General features: G+C 26.6%; 3 protein-coding genes across 3 annotated transcripts in view; 1 reads left to right on the top strand and 2 right to left on the bottom strand.

Annotated features, from left to right (window-relative positions):
• Nucleotides 1-26,304, bottom strand: part of LOC141536835 (peptidoglycan recognition protein 1) — an 87,143-nt gene that overhangs the window by 9,947 nt on the left and 50,892 nt on the right. The gene's annotated exons all lie outside the window — the stretch shown is intronic.
• LOC141536828 (uncharacterized) overlaps nucleotides 1-26,304 on the bottom strand; it is an 80,638-nt gene that overhangs the window by 34,328 nt on the left and 20,006 nt on the right. The window lies entirely within an intron of this gene.
• Nucleotides 1,114-25,570, top strand: LOC141536852 (ATP-binding cassette sub-family G member 4-like). Its single transcript, XM_074257620.1, is given in 11 exon segments — nucleotides 1,114-2,681; nucleotides 13,310-13,496; nucleotides 17,271-17,512; nucleotides 18,566-18,683; nucleotides 18,814-19,211; nucleotides 19,598-19,774; nucleotides 20,974-21,350; nucleotides 21,420-21,588; nucleotides 21,672-21,928; nucleotides 22,570-22,723; nucleotides 22,726-25,570. Coding segments are annotated over 10 exon segments (2,220 nt in total). The 5' UTR covers nucleotides 1,114-2,681; nucleotides 13,310-13,344; the 3' UTR covers nucleotides 22,902-25,570.

The following is a 26,304-nucleotide window of genomic DNA, read 5'->3' as shown; positions in this document are numbered from 1 at the left end:
AACAATCCGTAATACTAATTGTAATTATTGTCCGTGTTCTCGAAAAATAAGGTCACCCCTTAACTATCTCTGGAGTAATAAAAACTCCAATAACAACATCATAGAAATTGATACTACGAACTAAATAACCCGCGTAATTCATCTACCTTTCATCATCACCAATCGAAAATCCCGAAAAACATCTTTATTCTTCAATTTTCTTACACCCTTATCATCTTATCATCATCATACATCAATCATGTGTATCAACAGTTACTTCCTTTCCTTTCCACCTCAATCTAATCGCATCATCGTAAATCATAAACCATAAATCATGAATTATAAACTCAATTGCTCTTCCATCGTCTTCTCCCCTCCTCCTCACCTAAAACTCTCTACACGATAGAATAGAGTAGAGAGATACCAAGCAACCCAAATTAAATTGACGTTCATTACTTAGGATAAAAAATCTGGAATTTTCCATGCAATGAAAATTAGAAAAAAAAATTCTATAAGATTATGGGTATATTATTTAAATAAATAATGAAATTATTATGAAATGGGAGTCTAATTTAATTTATTTAACAAAATTTTGGAAAATTTTTAAATTGACTAAGTATTTTTTTTTTTTTTAATTGTTCTACTTTTGATGCCCAATATAAAAAAATATAACAATGCTGGAAAATAATTACATTGGAATTGTTGATCTAGAGTCGAAATTTATTTTGTAGAATTTAAAAATTTAAGAATCTTTATAAAATTTATTTTTGTGGAAATAGTGAAAACAAAACAAACAGACGCATGCACCCCACAAAAAAATTATGGGGTCGCATGCGTCAATAAATATAAATATTCTATCGACAGATATGAGTAGAGTGATTATCATTTTTAGAATATCTTAAAAAGCACCCCACGCTTTTTTTAAAATAAAATACATTTTTTTTTTTATTTACACTATTATTAATTACATTAATTGAAATTTTTAACACTATTCTTAATTTAAATTTATTAAAACTTATTTTTTATTTTTTTAGTTCGGTTTTCTATAAAAAGCGTGTTTTTTAGTTTTTTTAAACTATTATTTTTAATTTTAGCAAAATTTTTTGTTAACAGAACAGTCAAAGCTTTTATTGAAAATAAATTTTTTTTCTTTAACTCATCGATTTCCTCGTTAGATATTTTTTTTACGTGGAGCACTCTATACTCTTGAATTTTTCATTGAAACAAAAAATAAAAATAATACTAATTTTTATAAAAAAAAATTTTTTTACGATAAAAATATTTTGAATCAAAATCTCCAAAATAATTTAATTTTTTCTTGAATCTAATATTTTCCCGACAGCTAAACTGTTCCAGAATCAAACAAAGATTTTCCAGGATCTTTCCTCAACTAGAATCTCCATAAAATTAAAGATTATTGCAAAAAAGGACAGCAACAATTTTTCTCTTTCTTTTTTGTTTCTTCTTTATAGCATAGAAGCAACTTCCCCTTTAAAAAAGAGGGAGTCGAATCTATGTACTTGGAACTTACAGAGTCATATAAACACGTATATACCTTCAACAGGAAAGAGAAAGGCGCCTCTCACTTCTATTCATCGCAAGACTTCTATATATTCGCGAGTGCACGCGAACTCGCGAGTGCACGTGCACCCGCGGTCGCTTAGTGCTCGAGTATCGACCCCGGCCGTAGCCCTTACCTTCTATTTCAAACCACATTAACTATCTCCGTCTCTCTCTTTAACTCCCACTTCTAACTCTAAGCCTGAGTCACTTCGGTCGAATCCCCTTAAGCGTCCAAACGATTCGCGTTCTTATTATTATTTTCTTTGTTCCGCGCATAATCCAGTGCCGTAAATTTTTACAAATTTTTATAATATTTAAAAAAAATCAATTATTTCTTCCCAACAAATTTGGGAAGAAATAAAAAAAATTTCCTTTCTTCTTCAAAAAAAATTCTCAAAAATATTTTATGATTTCTTCTTTAATTTTTAACGAAGACTAGTTTGCACTCAGAGTCCCGGGTTTTGGGAAGAATTGTCACGTGGGTGCACATCCTCAGAATAATCCACATGTAGAACAATATTTCGAGAGTCGAGCAGCTGATTTTGACGGTGTCATTATTTTTATTGGGAGTTATTTAGATTTTTGTGCGTAAATTAAATAATCTAATTTGAAATGTTTTTTTATTTATTTTTTGGAGTGAAGAAATGAATATTAATGTTAATATTAGTTGAAATATTATGTATTGGAGAGAAGAAAAGATAAGTAAGAAGTAAAAGGAACAAGAACGGATTCTGTTGTCACGCGGTATAAGCAGCGGGCATTCTACTCATGTAACACTCCCGATCAGTTTTAGTTTATTCAGTGGTGGTTCTACCTCCATAGTGTCAGTAGTGTCAGTGGTGTCAGTGGTGTCAGTGGTGTCAGTGGTGTCGGGAGTGACGGATGCATTGTGTCAAGCACTAGGACAATACTCTTTAATACACATATATATATACATCATAAATATATGACATAATATACAGATCTTGTGCGATAAGGAGTAAATAACTCAGAGAAGAAATCATTTAAGCTATTTACTCAGTTGAATGTTTTGTTTTTTACTTTTTTGATTTATTATCTGTATTATTTTACTGTTAATTAGTGCGCGCAGGGAAGTTGGAGTAGGTTATGAAGATTTTATGGATTTATTCAGATGTGTTGTAAGTTTTTTGCTATTGATTCATTTAAAATGACACTGAAGTTTGTTGATTTTTTTTATTAATTAAATTACAACAAAAAATATATTTTTTTTAAATTGCACTTATAGTTTTTCTAGTTTTTTTTTTTTTAATTGAAAGTTTTTCAATAAAAAATTTAGAAAAATTTTGAAATGTCCGCAACTCCATTTTCATTATTTAAAGGGGGGAAAATTTTATGACATTAAAGTTAGCTGTCACTTGGTAATTTTTTAATTTTCTTTAACAAAAAAATTATTTTTTAAAAATTGCATTTTTAATTTACTTAAATTTTTACAAGTTAATTTTTTTAATAATTTTTTTTGCTATAATTTAATTGTTAAAGAAAATTTAAAAAATTGCCAAGTGACAGCTAAATTTAATGTCATGAAAATTTTAGGATAAAACAGACTTTTGAAAATTAAAGTAATTTTTTTTGGTTTTTAAAAAAAATAATTTATTTTTTAATTCATATTATGAAAATATATTTTTACACAGAAAAAAAAATTAACGAATCAAGTAAATAATTTTGAAGAATTTTGTTTTCTTGATTTGAGTAGAAAAATTTTTAAGCTAAAAAAATTTTCTTGGTTTTTGACATTAAATTTAGCTGTCACTTTTTAAAAATTTTTTTTTCATTAATAAATTATGGCAAAAAAAAATTAGTAAAAAAATAGACTTGTAGGAATTTAATAAAATAAAAAATGCAATTTTTTAGAATAAATTTTTTTGTTAAAGAAAATTAAATTAAATAAAAGAAAATTAATCAATAAATTATGGCAAACAAAATTTATTAAAAAAATGGACTTGTAGAAATATTAATAAATTAAAAATGCAATTTCTTAAAAATAATTTTTTAGAACAAATTTTTTTGTTAAAGAAAATTAAAAAATTGTCAAGTGACAGCTAAATTAAATTTCATTCTTGGTTTAAGTAAATTTTACTTGATTCAAAAATTTTTTGTCTTGAATTCAAAATTATTTTTTTGTTTTAAAAATTTTTTTCTTGATTCAATTTAATTTTTTTTTGTCTATTTTCTTGCAAAAATGAATAAAATTTTTTTCCAGAAATAATTTAAAGTTTAACTTTATACAGTGTCTATTTTCCTACTAGGTAATTTTCATATTTATAAATTTAAAACAAATTTTTCATTATTTTACTTCAAATCTAATATGGATTAGATTCTCCACATGAATTTTTGTCTAAAAATATCTTTTTATTCCGACAACAGAAAAAAACTTCATCAAGTTAAACTATCTATACATTTTTCCAACAAAATTGAAAAACTTTTATTATAAAATTATATTTGCATCAAGGTATTAATTCAAAGATCAAATTCATCATAAAAAAAAATTTTTTTTAGGGATAAGACAAAAATTTGTAAAAAACGATGAATGATATTTTTTATGAATGGTTTCTTTGTACTATTTTATTTTTTTATGCAAAATTGAAAAATAGTAAATAGATGACTGCTGGTTTGAATTTTATAAATTTTTATGAGAATTAATGAGATGATGAATTTTATGATAATTTTAATGAAAACTGACAGCAGACATCAGATATCAGACAGTTTTAATGTTTGGAAGACTATCTTTGGGTTGATAATTGATCTCTGTTTGCAAGAACATGTAACATACACAAAAAAACATTTTTCTGTAAGATAATGCATGTTTGCCGATAGCTAAAAGTATTTAAGCTCTTATACGGAGTTGTTAAAAAATAAAAAATTAATTTCGTGAAATATTAATGATTAAAAATCTACAAACAACTTTTTTTGAAGCAAAATATTGAAGGTGAATTTTTTGTTGATAATTATTAAATTAATTTATTTCATTTTCTATAAAAAATTTAAATTTTTGGCGCTAAAAAATTTTAATCTTTGGCGCTAAATAATTTAAATTTTTGGCGCTAAAAAATTTATTTTTGAAATCAAAAATTCAAAAAATTTATTACAAAAATAAAAAATTATTTTTTGTAAAATTGTAAAGAAGAATATTTGATGTGCAATTTAGTTTTGATTTTTTTTCTTTGTTTTTTAATTTAATAGTTTAAAAAAAGAAACATTTTTTTTTTTTTAAGAAGATTTAAATAATTAAATTATGACAAATAATCTTTCATTTTTTGGAGTATTTTTAAATTAATTTTTTTTTCTTTAAAAAATAATTTTTGTAAAATGAATTTTATAGACAAATTTTTTTTTTACACTTCAATTTTTTTTTTAATTTATTATTTTTTTTTTTATTTTGTAATATTAATATTAAGAGCTACAAAATCATTGAAGCAAAATTTTTAAAAATACAAAAGAATAATTATGAGCAAATAAAATTTAATGAAGCAGAAACTAGTAAAAGTTTTTAGGTAAATAAAAATAAAAAAAAAGTAGAAAAATGTTAATAGATTTGGTAAAATAATTTAATTTTTTCTGTTTCTCCCTAATTAATCGAATAATTTAAATAGAAAAAAGAAAATAACGAAAAGTTCTAACTCAAGTATCGATATTTTGGATGGACAGTAATCAAATAAGGTTGAAATAAAAATAGAATAAAATAATTTGGTATTCGCTTTCTTCAAATAAAGTGTCACAGTATTTTTTTGCCACTGTGATTTATTGATTTATTTGCTCATTAAATAATTCATTATTATGAGGGATTGGAAGTATATTCAGAATGTTATTACAAAAAAAAAAAAGTAAAAATAATAACCGCAATAAAAATAGTGTATGTTGAAATTTTTTATGGACAAATTATTTTCAGCGCACTAATGAACCGAAATTTGAAGTTGGATTAATTTTATCTTTGAAATCTAAATTAAATCAACATTTTTAGAGATAATGCTCGAATGTCATTGATAATAAAACGGAGCAATATTTTTGGACTTGAAATTTAAAGAAAATAATTTTAACAGCGCAGTAAAAAAAAAAAAATTTAATTGGTAATAAAAAATTTAGTATCCAATTTAAGTAAAAATTTTGTAACACCTTAAAAAAATTCGATTAGATTTTTATTTTTTAATAAAAGATTTTTCTAAACGAAGTTATGTTCCATGAATGAAATAATAAAATTTTATTGCAAATATATTCTGGTTTGAAATCATGATAAAAAATTTTAGGAGCATAATAATTGTCAATAAAAAATTCCAATAAAATATCTTAAACTCAGAAAAATTTTTCGTTCCGATTTTACAAATAGAAACCAAAATTTTAATATAAATATTACTCATTTATTATTATTTATTATAAATAAAATATTGATATAAAAATAAAAAAGTTTACACGGTATCCTTGACCTATCTCCGAGATCCTCGGTGATACAGAAGCATGACTACTTGCCTACTAATTTCTTTATTACTCATCTCTTTGTTCAGCTCGTTCTCCCACCCGATCTTTCTTTCTCCGTTATACGCCGTCATACTTATGTTCGACCTTTGTATTTTTATACACACATTCACATCCACAAAGCAAATTCCTTTTTTTCCATTTTAGTTTGTTCGATTTACTATCACTCACGCATCTAATTGTAATCGCGGACGTCTAATCAACAATGCAATTACCATTTAATAGATTAATTAGACGGCTAATTACTGACCAATGCAATCGAAGCAGATTTAGATTACTTATCTCTCTAATAATATCAAATAATAATTATAATAATATGAAGACCTAACATCAACGTCATTTTGTCATTAATCATCAAAATTTATTCTTAATATTGTTACTCATTGTTATTATTATGTTGCTTCAAATTTTAATAACAATGATTAATATTCAACACAAAATTAATAAGTACACCAAAAAAAAAAAAAAAAAAAAATTAATCTGATTCAAGAGAAAAATTTATGAATCAAGGAATTATTTCTTAAGTGCTTCATTCTCTTGATTTAAGTACGAAGATTTTTGAAATGAGAAATTCTTTTGCGTTCAATAAATTGTACGTGTAATTCAAAATAATGACACGCTCTTCAAAAGAATTTTCTTGGTTCAAGAAATTTTTTTTTGATTGAAGTTAAATTATTTTTCATTGTGTAAAATCAGCCGGTAAAGAATTCCAAACTTAATTTCTTAATTTTCAGAAAAAGACTAGAATTTAAATTTGCGCGCGCAAGCGCGCGCCTAAATATTGATGTGGAATTTATTTATTTTCATGCTTGTGATATATTAAACCAATCACATTACGAATAAAATAGTTTCACATATATTTAATCTCAATTTCATGTTGGGATAAAAGGATCAGGAGAGAATAAACTGCAAGTTAATTCCCCAAAGTTCCGTAAAGTGGCGCATGGTCGCTTTTGTTGTTCGCTTGAAGAGACTCATTTTTCTAATGTTATATTCTGTTTACAAATCCATTTGGTATCATTCTGAAAGCAAATTTTATCCTTCAGAAATTACTTACAATGCTTGAACAAGCTAACAGTCGTGTGGACAGAAAAGTCCAGCAAAAATCTTGCTCGGACTCTGTCAACGACTCTTTGTAGGCACTGGTTGAAGTTCAATCAGTATGATATTGGCAAAGAATAATCATTAAAAAATTTGCTAAATTAAAGGGCTATCGGGAATTGAAAGATTCCTAGATTCAAGCCCATGGTTAACTATTAATATCAGATTAATATCTAGTATATTGATCTGATTTTTGAAATTGCGGCATTTGCCGAGAGTTGCACCGACATTGCAGTATCGTTGGGAGCAACTCTACCAATCTAATTGAAACAAAATTTTATTTCAGCATTATAAATCAATTTTACAATGGCTTTGAATTATTTCAGTCTAAACTGTACTGTAATATAAATCAATTTATATAATCTTTATTTATTCATATACTTTCGTTAAAAGATTTAGTAAATTTTTTTCAAAAAGTAATATAATTTTCAAAGTTAGTTTTTAATTCGCACACAGAGAGAAAAGAAGAGATCTTATTTTTATGTAGAATAGTAACCATTTCTATGTTACATAGTAACGGAAATTTTTTTGAGAACCCTGTGTAAAATTGCTGATAAAAATCTTGAAAATTGTGATAAAATTATAAACAATCTTTCATTCGATGCGCAATTAAATTCTGAAAATAATGTTATTTTTTTGATGAAAATTTCAATTTGTTATTAACAAAAAACAAAATTTTCTTTTAAATTTAATAATAAATTTATTTCACAATGACTTTGAGTTCTCTTGGTGTAAACTGTATTACAATATAAATTAATTTAAATTATATTTTTTGGGCTAAGCAGCATAATACCTTTAAGTATTAAAAAAATATTCATTGCTGTACGTCGGGATCGAACCCGGTTCAATGCTTCGGTAAGTACGGGCCGGATTCGATAGGCTACTAGGATATTGCGCGCCTTTAATTCAAATGATATTCATTTTTTTAATACAGTTTTTATAAAATATTTAGTAAATTCTTTTTAAAAATTAATAAAATTTAAAAAATTAGTTTTTAGTTACTGTGCAGTCATAAGCATCGTATTTGTTTAATTATTTATCTATCTCACGAATTATAATGATGTTTATTATTAAAATTCGAAAGTTTTTCCCTTATTTGGCTATTAATTTACACAAAGAATTATAATAATAATAATTCTAACGAATTCCATCGTAATAACAGATTTCTTAACGCTATTAACGTTGCAAATTTTGAAATAATGATCATAATATTTTATTATTGTCATTAATATTATCAGTTATTGCATATTATGCACACAATAAGTAAACATTCCTTTGTTGAGTTAGTTAGCATAATAATTTATTTTTATCATATCATTTTTCGATTGACTTTATGTTATCAAAATACGCTTGCGCAATTTATATATTGTATATATAGAAGCTCGTCGATGCAATAGATTATTTCGAGCAGCATGAGTAAAGAACTTATGTTGGTAATTTTTTTTTATTAAACTCGACACGCGATTTCTCGGTACATACCTACATAATACAAAATTCACTTATGTTATAATTTACAATGATAAAAAAAAAGCCGCTATTTTTAAGTAGGAAAATTAAAAATAATAAATTTTGGCACGTTAAAAAATTTTTAAGAGGTCAGAGAACTTGAATTTAGTCATTGAGTCGCACGGTAATAGAACACCGCATGTCTAATGTTAACCAGATGATCGAGAATTAAAACAGGATCAAGTGTAAGGTCAATGTATCAAGTGATATTATATAAAAACAAAAGTAATGATTGCAATCGATATCTGCGGCCTATAAATTATAAAAATAAATAAATTTGTCTTTTCATGTCCGTAATTGTAATATTAAGAATGAAATTCCAGTTGCATAATTGTCACGCTACTCTTGTTTCCTGATAATAATTCACATCGTATTACTATACTGTACTTATGTTTGTTTTAATACGAAAAAAAATTATGGAAAGACCAAATGTGCACCGATGAAAAAATTGAGCATTAAAAAAAATTGTTTTTGTCCAATTTTATTACCTGTGATTTTTAATAAATATTAAAATGAATTTTTGAAACTAAAAAAATTTTTTTAACGCAATAAAATTCTTACTTTGGAAAAAACTATTTTGAACTTTGAAATTTTTAGCGCTTAAAAAAACTTTCTTACGTTTTATGAATGATTAATTTTAATAGAGCAACGACGGTGTCATTACTTGTCGATTAAACTTTTTAGCTTTTGTTTTCAAGTAGAGAGTAATTTGCATCGACCGCGATTAAATATTTAGGGTTGTTTATTGAGCTTGGGCTTATGCAAGTCAGACGTTGGGTAGTGCTTTAATTGACTCCATAATTTTTTGATTTTCTGATTTATGCATAGAAAAAAAAATTCACTTGAATCAAGTAAAAAATTTTGAAGAATTTCATCTTCTTGATTTGAGTAGAAAAATTCTTAAACTAAGAAATTTTTTTTGGTTCAAGTAAATTTTACTTGATCCAAGAATTTTTTGTCTTGATCCAAGACAATAAAACTCTTCAAAATTATTTTCTTGGTTTAAAAATTTTTCTCAAATTTTTCTCTTGATTCAAATTAATTTTAAACTTTCCGCTAAAAAAATTGAAAATTTTCAAAAATCGGGAAGTTATTGTTTTTACCCCGTTTTTTGAAAATCGAGTTTTCATCAGATCTTGACGTTTTGAGGTCCTAGAAAGCTTCCCTGAATATTTCCGCGATGGTGTCTGTATGTCTGTATGTATGTATGTGTGTATGTATGTAAACCTCTCATAACTTTTGAACGGCTTGGCCAATTTGATCGCGGTTGGTGTCATTTGAAAGGGCTTGACCAAACTTAGATTTTGAATACAATTTGGACCGATTCCGACCGGTAGATTTTGAGGAATCTTAAAAAAACTACAAAAAAAAATTTTATCAAATCAAGTTTTTTTTGAATAACTTTTAAACGGCTCGATCGATCAATTCCAAAAACTAATCAGCTCTTAACATCGAAAAACCACGTCGATCGCCACCAAGCCGGTCAAAATCAGTTGATTCGTTCGTGAGTTATCGTCGATGAAAGAAATCGAATAAGCGTTTTTTTCGAATTACACCGAAATTTCCGAATTTATCAATTTCTGTTTAAAAATGTATCATAGAATTTGAAAAACTGCGTCGAATGCCGCCAACCACGTGAAAATCGGTTCATTCATTCAAAAGTTATTGCGGGTTGAAAATTAAAAAAAAAGTGTTTTATTAAACTTCTATCAGAGTTTTGAGCTCGGAGAGCTCAAAACTACATAAAAAATATATTTTTGAACTCTTTGAGTTCAAAAACGTAATAAGCGCAATTTTGAGCGCTTAATTACGAAAGTAGCGGGAAGTTGCAAGGATGGCCTTCAGGGTCAACCGTTTTTTTCTAATTGTTTTTTCTGTGTGTCAGGCTGGAATTTACAATGGTCTCGTTAATTTTTTATAATGCACCTAATGAATACTTGGATCTATTTTGACGGTATAAAAATATTGCAATGATTTATGTTTAGTAGAAAATTAAAAAATAAAATGAGCTACTAAAATTTACAAAGATAAATCTTTGTGGAATTTAGTGCGTCACATTCTGAATGATAATCCAATGATATGTTAAAGAAGTGAATCACATTTTGAAAGATAATCCAATTGTCTGTTAGGAATATACTGTGATACTTCTTGAAAAGAACATAAATTTCAAAGATTTATTATATTTTAAAGAATACTCTTATGTTAACAAAGAAGTGCATCATTCTGTTATTTATTACTTAAAACACTGAAAAAAAAAAAAAAAAAAACTTTTTGAATTTCACTCTTGCTTCGAGATACTCAGTTCTAATTAATTAAAAAAATTCCCTTGCGAATAAAGAAAATAAAACCATCCAACAATGTTACAAATTTAATTAACCCAAAAATTTCGAGAGAAAAAATTATAACAATTTAGAATTCAAATTCTTACTAAAATATAGAACACACAAAAACTATTAAAAAAAATTTTTTTTTTATCTTCTACAGAAAAGCCTTTATCAATTTCTCTAATTAATAATAACAAATAATTTGTTCGGTTCAAAATAATTCATTTTAAAAAAATCTTCAATTTTTTATTTTAACAATTTTGAATATGCATTAGTTTTTAATTCAATTTTAAAAATTATACAGAGCGAGTTATAAATTGACAAATTCACAAGCACGTGAATAATGAGGTTAAAAAATTAACATACAAATTTTGATCATTAATTAAAAATATTCTGCCAGTTTAAGTGACCTATTGACGGACAATTTTTTGATAATACACTCGAGATATAATATCATTTATGATTATAATGACATTAATTTTAACCTAATTGTTAATGTATAATTAAGAATTGCTATTGCAATAATATTTTCTATTACTTTAGTGACATAAATTTCAATTTATGGCTGAGAATATTTTTAAACAAGATTTTGAGTCCTAGACCCCAAAACTTAATCTTAATATTAAAATAGAGATGAAATGTATGTGAAACGAATTTATTCGTGATGTGATTGGTCAAATATATCATAAGCATAAAAATTTATGCAAACTCTATATTTAGGCGCGAGCGTTGCGCGCGCAAATTCAAATTCTAGTCTATAAAAATAATAGTTTAAAAAATCTAAAAAACACGCTTTTTATAGAAATTCGAATTAAAAAAAAAATAGAAAATAAGTTTTAATAAATTTAAATTAAGAATAGTGTTAAAAATTTCAATAAACGTAATTAATAATAGTATAAATAAAAAAAAATGTATTTTATTTAAAAAAAAAGTGCGGGGTGCTTTTTAAAATATTCTAAAAATGATAATCCTTCTACTCATATCTGTCGATAGAATATTTATATCTATTGACCCATGCACCCCACGCTTTTTTAAAAATAAAATACATTTTCTTTATTTACACTATTATTAATTACATTTATTGAAATTTTTAACACTACTCTTAATTTAAATTTATTAAAACTTATTTTCTATTTTTTTAGTTCGGTTTTCTATAAAAACCGTGTTTTTTAGTTTTTTTAAACTATTATTTATTTTTCTACTTTTTAGTTTGGTTTATTTATAATAGCTTCTCTGATAGCCACCTTACCTATAACTTACTGTCAATCTACGTCCGCAATTTGAAGCAAACTTGACGGAAAGAGTTGGCAAAGCGAGCGATTACCTATTAGTTACCTATAACTTACTCTGCAAATAGACGTCAAAACTTGCTGTACAAGTATTTCCTTCAAATTGTAGTAAAGTTGAAAGGAAATTTAACTACAAGTTTGATTGTTAACTTGTATTCAAGTTGCGGCCGTAGATTTCTGTCAATTTGCTTACAACTGTTGTTGAGTGAAGAATTACCGCCAACTTGATGTATAACTTAACCGTAACTGCTGGGAGTCAACACTTACTGAGAAAGCGCTGGCTATCAGGGTTGTTTTTTAAATTTTAAACTATTATTTGGCAACTAACTTATCAGCATGCACTTTGTTAATATTAGAAAAATCGTCTAAAGATAATGGTTGGAAATTAATATTTCTGCCTTATCGGCTATAGATAAAAATTATATAAATTAATGTGCGTCAATGTTTAATGTGCGTCAAAATCGCGCTCAAAGAAGTCGGTTACAAACATACAAACATACAAGTGAAGCTAATAAATAGCGTGTAATAAAACGGTACTAAAATATTGAACATGATTTAAAAATCTATAAATTTAAATCTCTCTTCCTCGTAGATATGTTCGAAAAAATGACGTACTTTTTACATACTCGGAGATTCTATAAAAACCGGATCTATTTAAAATTCCTGTTAGCTTAAAACATGAAATTACCCTTCACCGGACTCGCGAACTTCCTCAATCTCAATCTCAATTGAATGACAGATTGCAGGCAAATAAGACGCTATATTTATATCAACACAAGTGTAAATGCAAGTACGCAATTTATCCATCTGTAATTTCAGTTTCTAAACAAAAAACACAAGCAGAATTTATCATTTTATTACTTTTTACGTCACAAAAAAAATATTATCTTACAAACAATTTTCCACGATTTCTACATTAATTTACTTTATGCACGCTCATGTTTGAGCTCACGTGGACGATTAATCATTTATTTTTTTAAATTCTAATTAATGGATAATGCTCAATAACAAATTTTTTATTAGTAAAACGATTAAATAATCAAATTTTTTTCTTTTCAGGAAAACACAAGGTGATAATTAGTATTTAAAAAATAATGGATGACATTACAAATTTAACAATTGGAAGCGTACCAAGATACAATGGAGATGAGCAAGTGCAATTTATTGCAGAGGGAAGTAACCAGGTGACAATTAGATCGCCTCCACCTTCATTGCATCTTGAGAATCTCAACAATGCTGTCTTAGGGTAATTATTCATTTTTTAAACAAATAACGCTTTTGAAAAGAAGAAAAGAAGAAATTCCTTACCTTCATCTGTGTAATTAAGAGAAGAGAAAAAATTTTATCTCCGGCGTATTTTTATATGATAAAATTAATTTTTTAATTTAAATTTAGTATCATTAAAAAGATCTTGACCTGAATTTGTGCATTTCAAATGTTTCATACATTTTATAGAAATACTTAATTGTTTATATTAAGTTTTTGGGGGAGTTTTGAATAGTTTGTTGATTTTATAAATTTTTTCCGTTACATTTGTCCACACGGAAAAAACGACTGTGTTAAATTTACAGAAAATAATCTTCAAAATTTCCACAGTATATATTCTTTAAAATTTACAGAAAAAATATATAATTACTACTTGTGAGTTTGCGTGAAAACTACGTATTTTTTTGTAAAATTTACAGATAAATTCTATGAAATCTCCCTGATTAAAAAAAAAGTATTAAGACAAAGAAAAAAGTATTGGTTTTCTAGTCAATCCGATACTTTTCAATACTTTTTTCTTTGCCTCAATACTTTTTTTTATTCAGGGCTATAAGAATATTATGTGATCGTTGCAAAGTAACTTCTTGAATTAAAATTATGTTTGATTATTGATTAAAAATCTAAATAATAATCTGTTAATAGTAAATTTAAAATTTTTATTATATGTGAAGAAATTTTTTTTTACTGATTATAAAAAAATAATTCGTCTTGAAGTACACTGTAAAAAATCAGAAAAATTAAAATTTTTGAAAAAATTCAAAACCGTGATATAAATTAGTTTGCAATGATGCTGACTCAAGTAATGCTTTTTAATTAATTACAATAAATTTCCAGTAATAATAACAGAAAAAGTTATATTATAATTGCAGGCTGAATTTATTAAATTTAGAGATTTATAATAACAGAATTTACCACGTAAAAATAACATAGTCCTGTAAATATTACATGAGTCGACTTATAGATAAAATTTTGTAAATTTTACAAACTTTTCTATAAATTTTACAACGTATTTTTTCCGTGCATTAAATTATTTGTAATTGATCTTGCCATAGCAAAGTTTTTTTTATTCACAATCCGTAAATGTCGGCAGTCGCACAGCGATCGCAAGTTGCTAGTTTTAATTTATTAAAATTAATTATTTATGTTAAAACTACTCTTACCTCCTAATTAATCAATACGAGAGTTTACAAACTAAAATTAATAGTAAAAAAAAAAAAAATTGATGCAAGACAATAAACCTTGACCTTCATAGATAATCGATGATTGAAATTATTTTCTCTTGTTTGAATTTCTATTATTATTTTTATATTGTGAGTCCGATGACTAACTTATGAATTGCAAATAATTACATACAGAGTCAACGGATCTAGAAGTGATAGTAATAAACGTACTTTTTTGACTTCGAGTAAGGTCTTTCATTGTCTCGATGAGCCGCTTTTGGAAGCTAGACATTTTTATCGCGCTTAAGGATTAAATTGTTAGAATATAGCGTACAAGAAAGGTCAAATAGTGACACATGCGTCATAACGGAAATATCTTTTTGTTAACTATTTTTATCTTCCTGGAATAAGTCAATAAATATTTACTTGTAAATAGTTGAGTAAGTTCATTTGTTGGAAAGAAGAAAAAAAAAGAAGTAATTTATTTTTTATTCATGTTATTACATTTGATGTAATTGGTAAAAATTGTATTTTTGGTGTTTGTTTAAGATCTTAAGCATGACAGAAACTAAGACTTTTTTTAGGATGCCGAAAAAAATTCTGAGAGCAGATTTTTGAAATTTGGTTCTTGAATTTGTTATGAAAATTAATTTTTAGACGGTTTTACAACTTTCTAACCGCTACATTTTTGAGTACGCTCTTTTTAAATTGAATTTGAAATAGTTGAAAACTTATTAACGGATAATTTTAAGACTTTTTTAAGACACTCCGTTTTAATGTTCCGAGGCTCTGTCGCTGTTAGCTTATCATCTTAAAATAGTCACGAAAAAATTTTTTAAAACTATTTTAAGATTTTTTTGAGACTATTTTAAGATTTTTTTAAAACTATTTTAAGAATTTTTTTTTAGACTATTTCAAGATTTTTTTGAGACTATTTTAGAATGTTATTTTTAGACTATTTCAAGATTTTTTAAGACCATTTTAAGATTTTTAAGACTTTTTAAGACTATTTTAAGATTTTTTTAAAACTATTTAAAAATTTTTTAAGACTAATTTAAGACTCTACATTAATTTTCCGGAGCTGTCGCTGTGATATCGTCTTATTTTCATAACAAATTTGAGAACCAAATTTCAAAAATCTGTTCTCAGAATTTTTTTTTTGGCTTCTTAAAAAAGTCTTAAAATAATCTTGGTTTGTGTCACGTTTAAGATTTTAAACAAACGACAATTTTAAGATAATTTTTTTTTATACGGGATATGACAGAAACCTTTACGCAAATTTACCACAAATTGATATTCTTATAATTTTTATAAAAATTTTAGTAGTTTTTGAGATATTGGCTTTTAAAAGAGATCTTAAATGAATATCTTAATTTTTATTTCTCGCGAGTTTTTAACCATGAATAAATTTAATATAAAAGCGTATAACCAAAAAATATTATAATTAGCAAAAATTTTGTTTAACAAAATAAAATTCACAAATTTTGCTTTTCTAAAACAATTTTTGAATGAACTATTTTTCACTTTTTCTAACTAGTTTTATTTATTTTGAGAAGTAATAAAAATAGCTTAAAAAAATTTACGTAATAAAAAGAAAAAAAAAATTATTAATATTTATTAAAATTACAAAATGTAATAATTTTTTTAGTAAATCCTTTTATAGTAAATTAATAAATTTTTTTGTAAAATTTACTTCAGTGCATCAAATCATCCACTTTTCTATTGAGAATAAAAAAAAAAAATAATAATAATATAACACACGTTTTTATGTTAATATTCAAGCGAGCAAACGAGTCTCAGAATAAATTTATATAATAGTTGACCTCGACGGGTTTCTTGTACCATCGGCTTCTATCTATCATTCAAATAATTAATGGTTTTATTGATCTATTATTTTTTTTTTATTTTATAATTACAATAATTAATTTTTTCAAATATCGTATTAAGAATTTTGAAAATAAAATTATTTGCTCGTTAGTACGACCTTGAAGAGTTTGAGTGAATACCAAATTTCATAGAAAAAAATTTTAATTCATCCGAATAAATTAATCAATTAATTTCGTTTTATGTTTTAGAATTTTTTAACGGTGACTTGCAAATTTTTATAGAATAAATAAAATACTTTTTGTATAAATTCTTTAAATATTGATACAAAAAAAAATTGAAACTTAAATTTTATTAATTATTTATTACCTTATGTCCTAATTAAAATTAATTAAAATTTTCTTTCGTTAATTTTTATAAATAAAAAAAAAAATGAATGAAAATTAAAAATTAAAAAGAATTTTAGTTTTTAAATTTGATCATTTTTATAATAAATAAAAAAAATGAAGTAGTATTTTATTTGAATTGTTAGTGAGAGCCAAGTTGAGCTAGACATTTTGGCAACACGTGAATAACTTTTATAGAATAATATATTTTATTTATTTAACTGGATTTTTTCATCAGGAATTTTGTACAGCTGCCAAAATTCAGTAACTCGAGTTTAATCTCTCGAATACAATATAACTGTAGGCTTAAGTAATCCGTTGTGTGAATAAATGAAACAATTTACTGAATAATTAATTAATTTAATACTGTGATAATTTTTGCAGAGGATCTCAAAATAATTTACACTGCAGTTGCAATGGCATGAGCCAAGCCCCCGTGAATGGAAACGCGGGAACGGGGTGCACGAGTGGCGGCCTAGCTAGGAAAATTCAGAATCACACGGGGGTGAGCCCGGGGCAGATTAACAAGCGACCTGCTGTTTCACTGACTCATTTACCTAAGCGACCTGCTGTTGACATCGAGTTCAAAAATTTGGCCTACAGTGTTTCTGAAGGAAGACAAAGAGGTATTTTTTACACGCTTTTTATTAGCTTCACTTGTATGTTTGTATGTTTGTAACCGACTTCTTTGGGCGCGATTTTGACGCACTTTAAACGGCCAGATTTCGTTCAAACTTTGTAGATTTATCGAGGACCGATGACAATACACTAATTTGATAAAATTATTCCATTTTTCAATTTGCAAAATAAGATTTTTGTTAATTTATATAATTTTTATCTATAGTCGATAAGGCAGAAATTTCAATTTTCCGACCATTATCTTTAGACGATTTATCTAATATTAACAAAGTGCATGCTGGTAAGTTAGTTGCCAAATAATAGTTTAAAATTAAAAAAACAAGCTAATATAAATAAACCAAACTAAAAAGTAGAAAAATAAATAATAGTTAAAAAAAAACTAAAAAACACGGTTTTTATAGAAAACCGAACTAAAAAAATAGAAAATAAGTTTTAATAAATTTAAATTAAGAATAGTGTTAAAAATTTCAATAAATGTAATTAATAATAGTGTAAATAAAAAAAAATGTATTTTATTTTAAAAAAAGCGTGGGGTGCATGGGTCAATAGATATAAATATTCTATCGACAGATATGAGTAGAGTGATTATCATTTTGATAATATCTTAAAAAGCACCCCACGCTTTTTTTAAAATACTTTTTTCGCGGCTCACAAAACTTGCGTTGTTGCCATAGCTTTATTAACGTATCCCTTCCTCGGCTAAAGCCTGGTAAATTTTTCATTACTTATTAATAAATATCTGTGAAACTGTGTGGTAATTATCAATGAAATTATTTTTAAAAAATTGTTCAGTTGTTAGTTAACGTTACTCTAGTTTTTTAAAAAGATCTTAAGAAAAGTTTCTGAGATATAAAAATATTTGTAGGTAAACTTTTGGATATCCCGTATACCGTAATGTATAAGAGCGTTCAAAACTCAAATTTTGAAATTAAATATGTTGCTGATTGGTATATATTAAATAAATAAATAAATATATTTAATTGTTTAAATTGAATAAGGAAAGAATCTTACTAATCGATTAATCGATTGTTAATTAACAGGCTATAAAACGATACTGAAATGTGTCAACGGAAAGTTTCGGTCGAGCGAATTAACAGCGATAATGGGTCCATCTGGAGCAGGAAAAAGTACTCTGATGAACGTGTTAGCTGGATACAAGTAAGTCAATTAATCTCCTTCCTTCATCCGATTTGTGGTTACTTTAATTATAACTACTCTCCTGAATTACCGTCCAATTATTGGTCAATTTCTTGCTGACCAGTGACTGAATGATCAATTATATTTATAGAACGTCGAACTTGAACGGATCGATACTGATAAACGGCAAGGACCGTAATCTGAGACGCTTTCGAAAGATGTCCTGTTACATAATGCAGGACGACCGATTGTTGCCTCATCTGACGGTCCTCGAGGCGATGATGGTCTCTGCAAATCTGAAGTTGGGCAAGGACCTGGACGCCTCGGCGAAGAAAGTCGTCGTCGAAGAAATAATTGACACCCTGGGCCTAAACGACGCCAGCAATACGCACACCCAGTGCCTGAGTGGCGGTCAACGCAAACGTCTGTCAATTGCATTGGAATTGGTTAATAATCCACCAGTAATGTTCTTTGACGAGCCGACGTCTGGTCTTGATAGCTCGTCTTGCTTCCAGTGCCTCAGTTTGCTCAAGTCTTTAAGTAGAGGAGGTGTGTCCTTTTATTTCATTTTTATTTTTAATCATTTACTTGTAATAGACCTTTAAAGAAAAATTTTCATCTTGATCCTTTAGAATTATTTGAAAAATAAAATTCAAAAATTTTAAATCTTGATTTTTTAATTCTTGACTCAAAATATTTTTATCTTCGGTCGATAACTTTGGTCACTTCAAGAATTTTATGTTCGGTCAATAAAGAAAATTTCTTCACAACTGGAAACAATCCCGATAGCCATCCTAACTAAATTATTTCTTCTTTTAATTTTAAACTTCTTTAAAATTCCTTCCGATTATTTTCTCATAAATAACCTACTGTTCTATAATTTTTATTAAATGAAACAGTTGTTCCAATACCTAACTTCAAACTATCTGTTTTAGGAAGAACAATTATTTGTACGATACATCAACCTAGCGCGCGATTATTCGAAATGTTCGACAACTTATACTTACTAGCCGAAGGACAATGTATATACCAAGGAAACGTGGGTGGACTAGTACCATTTTTATCATCAATGGGCCTTGAATGTCCCAGCTACCACAATCCCGCTGATTATGGTAAGCTACTAAAAGTTTTACAACTTAAAAACAAAATGCACGTGGGTCATGTCAAATTGACAAATAGTTGGAATCGATCCCTTTCGATTTGGACAAATTTTGGTCAGAAGTTTTCTTTTATCATATAACGAAGTTCTATCAAAGGAAAAAAAATAAAGAAATTTTTTTCAAAAGATATGCAATTTCAAAATTTCCCAATTTTTCCAGGTTTTCAATTTTGTTTTGTAATATCTCGAACGCTATTATAGATACAGAGATGGACTTTTGTTTGTTTGAAAGAGGACACTTAGGGCTATTGAAAAAAAAATATTTTGAAAAATGTCAAATTTTGAATTTTCAAAAATCGTTAAAAATGAAGTTCACAATTAAAATTTTGGCTCAATTTTTTTTGTGAAATACTTTGTACTGATCTTAAAAGATTCTGAAATTTTTAGAAGGGTATTTTTATTCATTTCAAAAATATCAATTTTTGAATTTTCAAAAAAAAATTTTTTCGTTTTTCGCAACTTTTAATTAAGGTAAAGTTATGCAGATACATAGTATTGTAATTTTTATCATTAAAGAATTAAATGCATGACGTGGAAATAGTAAAAAATAGATTAATTTCATTTTTAATGATCAAAATTACAATACTATGTATCTGCATAACTTTACCTTAATTAAAATTTACAAAAAACAAAAAAAAAATTTTTTTTTGGAAATTCAAAAATTCACTTTTGAAAAAAAGTTCAAAAAATTTCAGGATCTTATAAGATCAGTACTAAGTATTTAACAAAAAAAAAATTGAATCAAAATTTTAACTGCAAGCTTCATTTTTAACGATTTTCAAAAATTCAAAACTTGACAAATTTGGGATTTTTCAAAACTTTTTTCCAAAATTTTTTTTTCAATAGCCCTAAGTGCCCCTTTTCAAACAAACAAAAAGCCATTCCTGTATCTATAATAGTTTTCGAGATATTACAAATACAAAATTGAAAAACTGAAAAAATTACGAAATTTTGAATTTGCATATCTTTTGAAAAAAATTTTTTTATTTTTTTTCCTTTGGCAGAACTTTGTTATATGATAAAAGAAAACTTCTGACCAAAATTTGTCCAAATCAAAAGGGATCGATACCAACTATTTGTCAATTTGACATGGAATGACCCATATCATAAACTAATTACTAATTAATATAAAAAAACTTTTCTTCTCTGCAGTGATGGAAGTAGCCTGCGGTGAGCACGGAGAATGTGTGGAAAAATTAGTGACAGCAGTAAACAACGGTAAATGCAACAATTACCAACACCACCAGTCGACATTTACTACTACGATGGTGGCGAATGACATTGCGAAGCAATCGCCACCTACTGTACAAACAAAAGTTGAAGAAGCTGCTACCGGCAACTCGCTTATTCCCAATGGTATTCCAAAAGGCTCTGGAGGTGCAATGGTGCTTAACATGCCGGTTTCTTGCACCACTTCTCTGTTAGACAGCGCCGAAAGCATAGAGCAGAAAGTTGGGTTTCCGACCAATGGCTGGACCCAGTTCTGGATTCTTCTTAAGCGGACATTTTTGTCGCAAATGCGTGATATGGTAACTCCACTCTTTTGCTCATCATCTTCTTAACAAAGAAGAAATCGACTAATTAAATCCTTTTTACAGACATTAACCAGAGTGCGGCTTATATCGCACATTATTGTCGGTCTACTTATTGGTGCGCTTTATTACGACATCGGTAACGAAGGTGGAGAAGCGTACAGTAATGCCGGTTGTATATTTTTCACTGTTATGTTTCTGATGTTTACTGCCATGATGCCTACGATACTTACTTGTAAGCAACATTTTTTTTTTTTTTTTTTTTTTTAAATAGAAAATTGTCGGAGAAGTTTTTAACTTTGATTTTTGTTATTTCAGTTCCAATAGAGATGGCAGTGTTTGTAAGAGAACATCTTAATTACTGGTACTCACTGAAAGCCTTTTATCTCGCGAGAACAGTCTCCGATTTGCCGTTCCAAACGGTATTTTCAATAGTCTACGTAATGATTGTCTACTTCATGACGTCCCAGCCATTAGAGACTTACAGATTTTTAATGTATCTCAATATTTGCATTCTCACGTCCTTCGTTTCGCAGTCTATTGGTCTACTAATTGGTGCTGCAATGAGTGTAGAGGTAATTTTAAATTTTTATAACTTACACGGAAAAAACAAGATGACACTGGATATCATCCCAGATTATACTGAGTAAAAAAAAATTTCAGACAGTAGCTAGTATAATCCAGATTATAATGAGTATAATCCAGATATCACCCAGTATAGTCCAGATTATACTAGTTACTATCTAAAAAAATTTTCACTACAGATATCACTGAGTATAATCTGGGATGATATCCAGTGTCATCTTGTTCTTTCCGTGTATTAACATTAATTCACCCACATATTTCTATTATCTATTAAAATTTTAGAAAATTACATTTTTGTTCTTGTCAGTAAATTATGATTTAATAATAAGCAAGAAACTCTCAATCGTTTTAATTTAACGAGGCACTTTATTGTTTCCTTTGTGGAAATAATTCTCTAAAAAAGCTCTTGAAAAGTCTTTGCAACTCTGAATAAGACCTTTCGAAAGTCTCTATCCCTAACTAAGTAAAGAAAATACTTGATAAGTTTTCAAAACTCTGCAAAACTTTAAAAGTCAAATTTTCCTTAAATTAAATTTTCAGGCACCGGAAAATTTTCTTGAGCCAAGAATTTTGTTGTTCTTCCAGTCAAAAAATTTTTCTTTCTATGTACTAATTAACCATTTTTTTTCAGAGTGGAATGTTTATAGGACCAGTATCCTCAGTACCAATAGTCCTATTCTCCGGATTCTTCATAAAGTTCAGCGCGATGCCCAACTACTTGAGTTGGTTGTCCTACGTATCCTACATCAGGTATGGATTTGAGGGTGCGATGATCACCGTCTTTGGATACAACCGACCCCGTCTAAAGTGCTCTATCGAATACTGCCACTTCAGATCTCCGACGAAATTCCTCGAGGAAATGGCGATGCTGGACGCGGTTTACTGGATCGACGTCGTCGCTCTCATCGGATTTCTTCTGCTTCTCAGGATCTCAACTTACTTTGTCCTAAGACTAAAACTTAGATCTCTCCGCTAATCTCTCTTAAACTCACTCGACAATAAACAATAAACAATTACCAACTATTAAAGTAACGAATAAAATCAATCAATCAATCAATTTAAAAATATTAAATCCCGCCAAAAGTTTTCAAGAGGAATTTGTCGAAGACTGAAATTCTAAATGTTCTGAAGACATTTTTAAAAATAATACGCGATAAATTATTAATAATAAATATAATAAAAATAATAATAATAAATAAAATAAAATAAAATAATAATATTAAACAATTAATAAGAAATCGTTGGAGGAGAGAGAAGTTAAGACACATCCTAATTGTTTTTTTTTTTTTCTTTTTTGACGACTGCACTCGAACGCGGAATTGTAATTACTTATTTTTCATTAATTGAGATCATTAAAATTAAATTAAAGAAAAAAATTAATTAATATATAATTAATATAATAAAAGAAAAGATTAGTGTGTACTTGACGAAAAAATAACTCGCCAGAGGCCTTAAGAGCCTAATAAGACTTTATTTCCCTCCACGGTCTCACGATCGATAAATTAGGGATCGATTAATCAACATCTGGAGTCCCTAGATATATTAATTTAATCTATATATAAATAAATAGTCTATTTAATTATTATTAATTATTATAATTATGATTTTTAATGAAAAATATTGAAAGTTGCATACTCGATTAACTAATTGAATTAATAGACGTAAATTAGATAAATAAATTTCTTTTGGTAATAGAGTAATTACTAAGCAATCGTGATTGTATACTCGCTATAGTTAATTAATTAACTATTAATAAATAATATAGTGGAAATCATAATAATATTAATCGCGGATTTTTACGATTAATCAACTACTCATTATTTATTCGCAGTCTCAATATAAATCATATCGTGGGTATTTGGATGTTTCGAGTACTGGTAAACCGGCATCACATTTTAAATTGACCAATCACTGGCTGCCTGGTTAATTATCGCTTAAGAAGTTGCATTTTCTGTGAGATCAACGAATTAATTTAATATATATACGTTTTTATTGATTATTAAATAACGGTATTGATCCTCTGGACGAATTAAGCAAGAAAAATTTCAAAGCTGCGACTTTAAGTAGGGACGTCTTTTTTTGCAGTCGCCGAACCGGGGTTCGAATCCTGGCGGTGGTAAAAAAATTTATTTTTAGTTAAATTTAATTTTTTGATGAAAAATTTAATTGTAAGAAATTTTTATTAAATAAATCATTCAGGTTATTACGGATCAATTTCTTTTTATCTTAATTTTTTTTCTCAATTCAGCGACGTTTCGCCATGGATCATGGCTTCTTTAAGCATTTATTACATACAAATATATTTACATATTAGCAATATTTCTTTATATAACACATTTTTACAAAATTATTTAACAGGAAATTTAGAAAACCTTTTAAAACTATTTTAAAATTTTTATTTAGAAATTTCCAAAAATTTTTCCAAAAGAAATCTCAACGAAATTTTTAAAAATTTTTTTTAAAAATATTTTCAAAAATTTTAAGTTACAACAAACTTTTTCATAAATTTTAAGATTTTTATGAAAAAGTTTGTTATAATTTAAAATTTTTGAAAAGATTTTTTTTTTATTTTTTTTAATTTTAAAATTTCGTTAAGACTTCTTTCAGAAAAATTTTTTAAATATTTAAAAAAAAATTTTTTTTAAATTGAAAAAAAAAAAAAAATTTTTTTCTTTTGGAAATTTCTAAATAAGAATTTAAAAATAGTTTAAAAAGGTGTTCTAAATTTCCTGTTATTTAATAATTTTTTAATTTAAATTTAAATGCAAAAACGTCCAGAGGATTGAAAAAAAAAAAATGAAAAACATAATTGAGGTCTTGCGTAATAATAATAACAATTAAAAACTAAATATACATAAAAGTGCGAATGAATCTAGAAATAAATTTTTTTAACTAGGCATCGAAAATCATTAATTTTTTTTAGTAATTAATTAAGACATTTATTTTTATCAATTACGTAATTAATTAGTGTAGAAGACTTTTAACTAAAAATAATCTCATTTTATTTATTAACTATTAAATTTATAATTATATAAACTAAGTTGTAGAATTCTTGCCTAATTAAGTAAGAATTATATGGTGCACGGAATATTTTTTTATGTTTCAAATATAAACTATGCAGATGATTATTATTATTATTAATTACTTCTTATATTTAATTGTTTAGTAGACATATTTTGTGATAGCGAAACCCAGTATTTAAAATTCAATGAAATGTTAAATGCTTGAATTTTATTTTTTACGCTATTTTTATTGAATTCTATTAATTAATGTTGATTGCTATCATGGATGTCATAAACTTGTGGTGGTAATTTTATATTGTTTTGATGAATAATAATTATTAAATAGTCAAATTTTATAAGCTTGATAATTGTTTCTTTTTTGTATTTTTAAATTAATGAAATTGTTATACGACCTTGATCTTTAAAAACAAAAAAACAGTGTCAGTTAATCATACGATCACAAACAATACCAAAAATAATAATAATATTAATAATGATACCTTTTTCATGTAATATAATTTTTTATGACAGAAATAAAACGATTGGAATAATAAATTATCCTGAACGTTGTAAACGTTTTAATAATGTACACGTGTAATAATGATAAATAAAAACAAAATATACCAAAAACTAAGTATTTTGATTGTTCATTTTCTTCATGAAGAATAATAATTTCAAGAAGAAATAACAATTTTTTTTGTTTTTTTCAGTTTTACATGTCTTAATCTTTTCATTATTTAAAAATTTTTGAATGGCCTATAAAATTAATAAAAATTTTCATAAAGTATAAGTGTTATAGGTCAAATTGAAGGTAATATAATCAGCTTCACCATGAAGTTTCAAGAAATGAGCTCTTTTCTGTCAGTCAAAAGTAATTCACGTTTAAAGTTACAAAACTTGAAATTTACAAAATTTTGAAAAATTGAAATTGCCGCCATTTCTAAACTAATTGACCGATTTTGCTCATCTTCGAACTTGACCTTGGTAATTACTCAAAGAATATGTGTACCAAGTTTCATCAAGATCGGTTGAAAACTTTTTGAGATATCCTGATGACAAGGCTGGTTATATTACATATATAAATTTTTTAACCAATGGTATTTTTGGAACCTACTCGACTAATTATAACATATGATAGCAAAATCAGGTGAAAATTTCACCTTGAGGACAATTGCAATAGTTAGATTTCTAAAAAAATCTACATGGAAAAAACGACTGTGTAAAATTTACAGAAAATAATCTTCAAAAATTCCATAGTATATATTCTTTCAAATTTATAGAAAAAATATGTAATTATTACTTGTGAGTTTACGTGAAAACTACGTATTTTTTTGTAAAATTTACAGATAAATTCTATGAAATCT

Source organism: Cotesia typhae, unplaced genomic scaffold (assembly GCF_013202065.1).
Source record: "Cotesia typhae breed Kobodo isofemale line unplaced genomic scaffold, CoteBio_Ctyphae scaffold_45, whole genome shotgun sequence".
NCBI classification, from domain to species: domain Eukaryota; kingdom Metazoa; phylum Arthropoda; class Insecta; order Hymenoptera; family Braconidae; genus Cotesia; species Cotesia typhae.
Note: the sequence above shows the minus strand (reverse complement) of the source record. Positions and strands in the feature narration are given on the sequence as shown.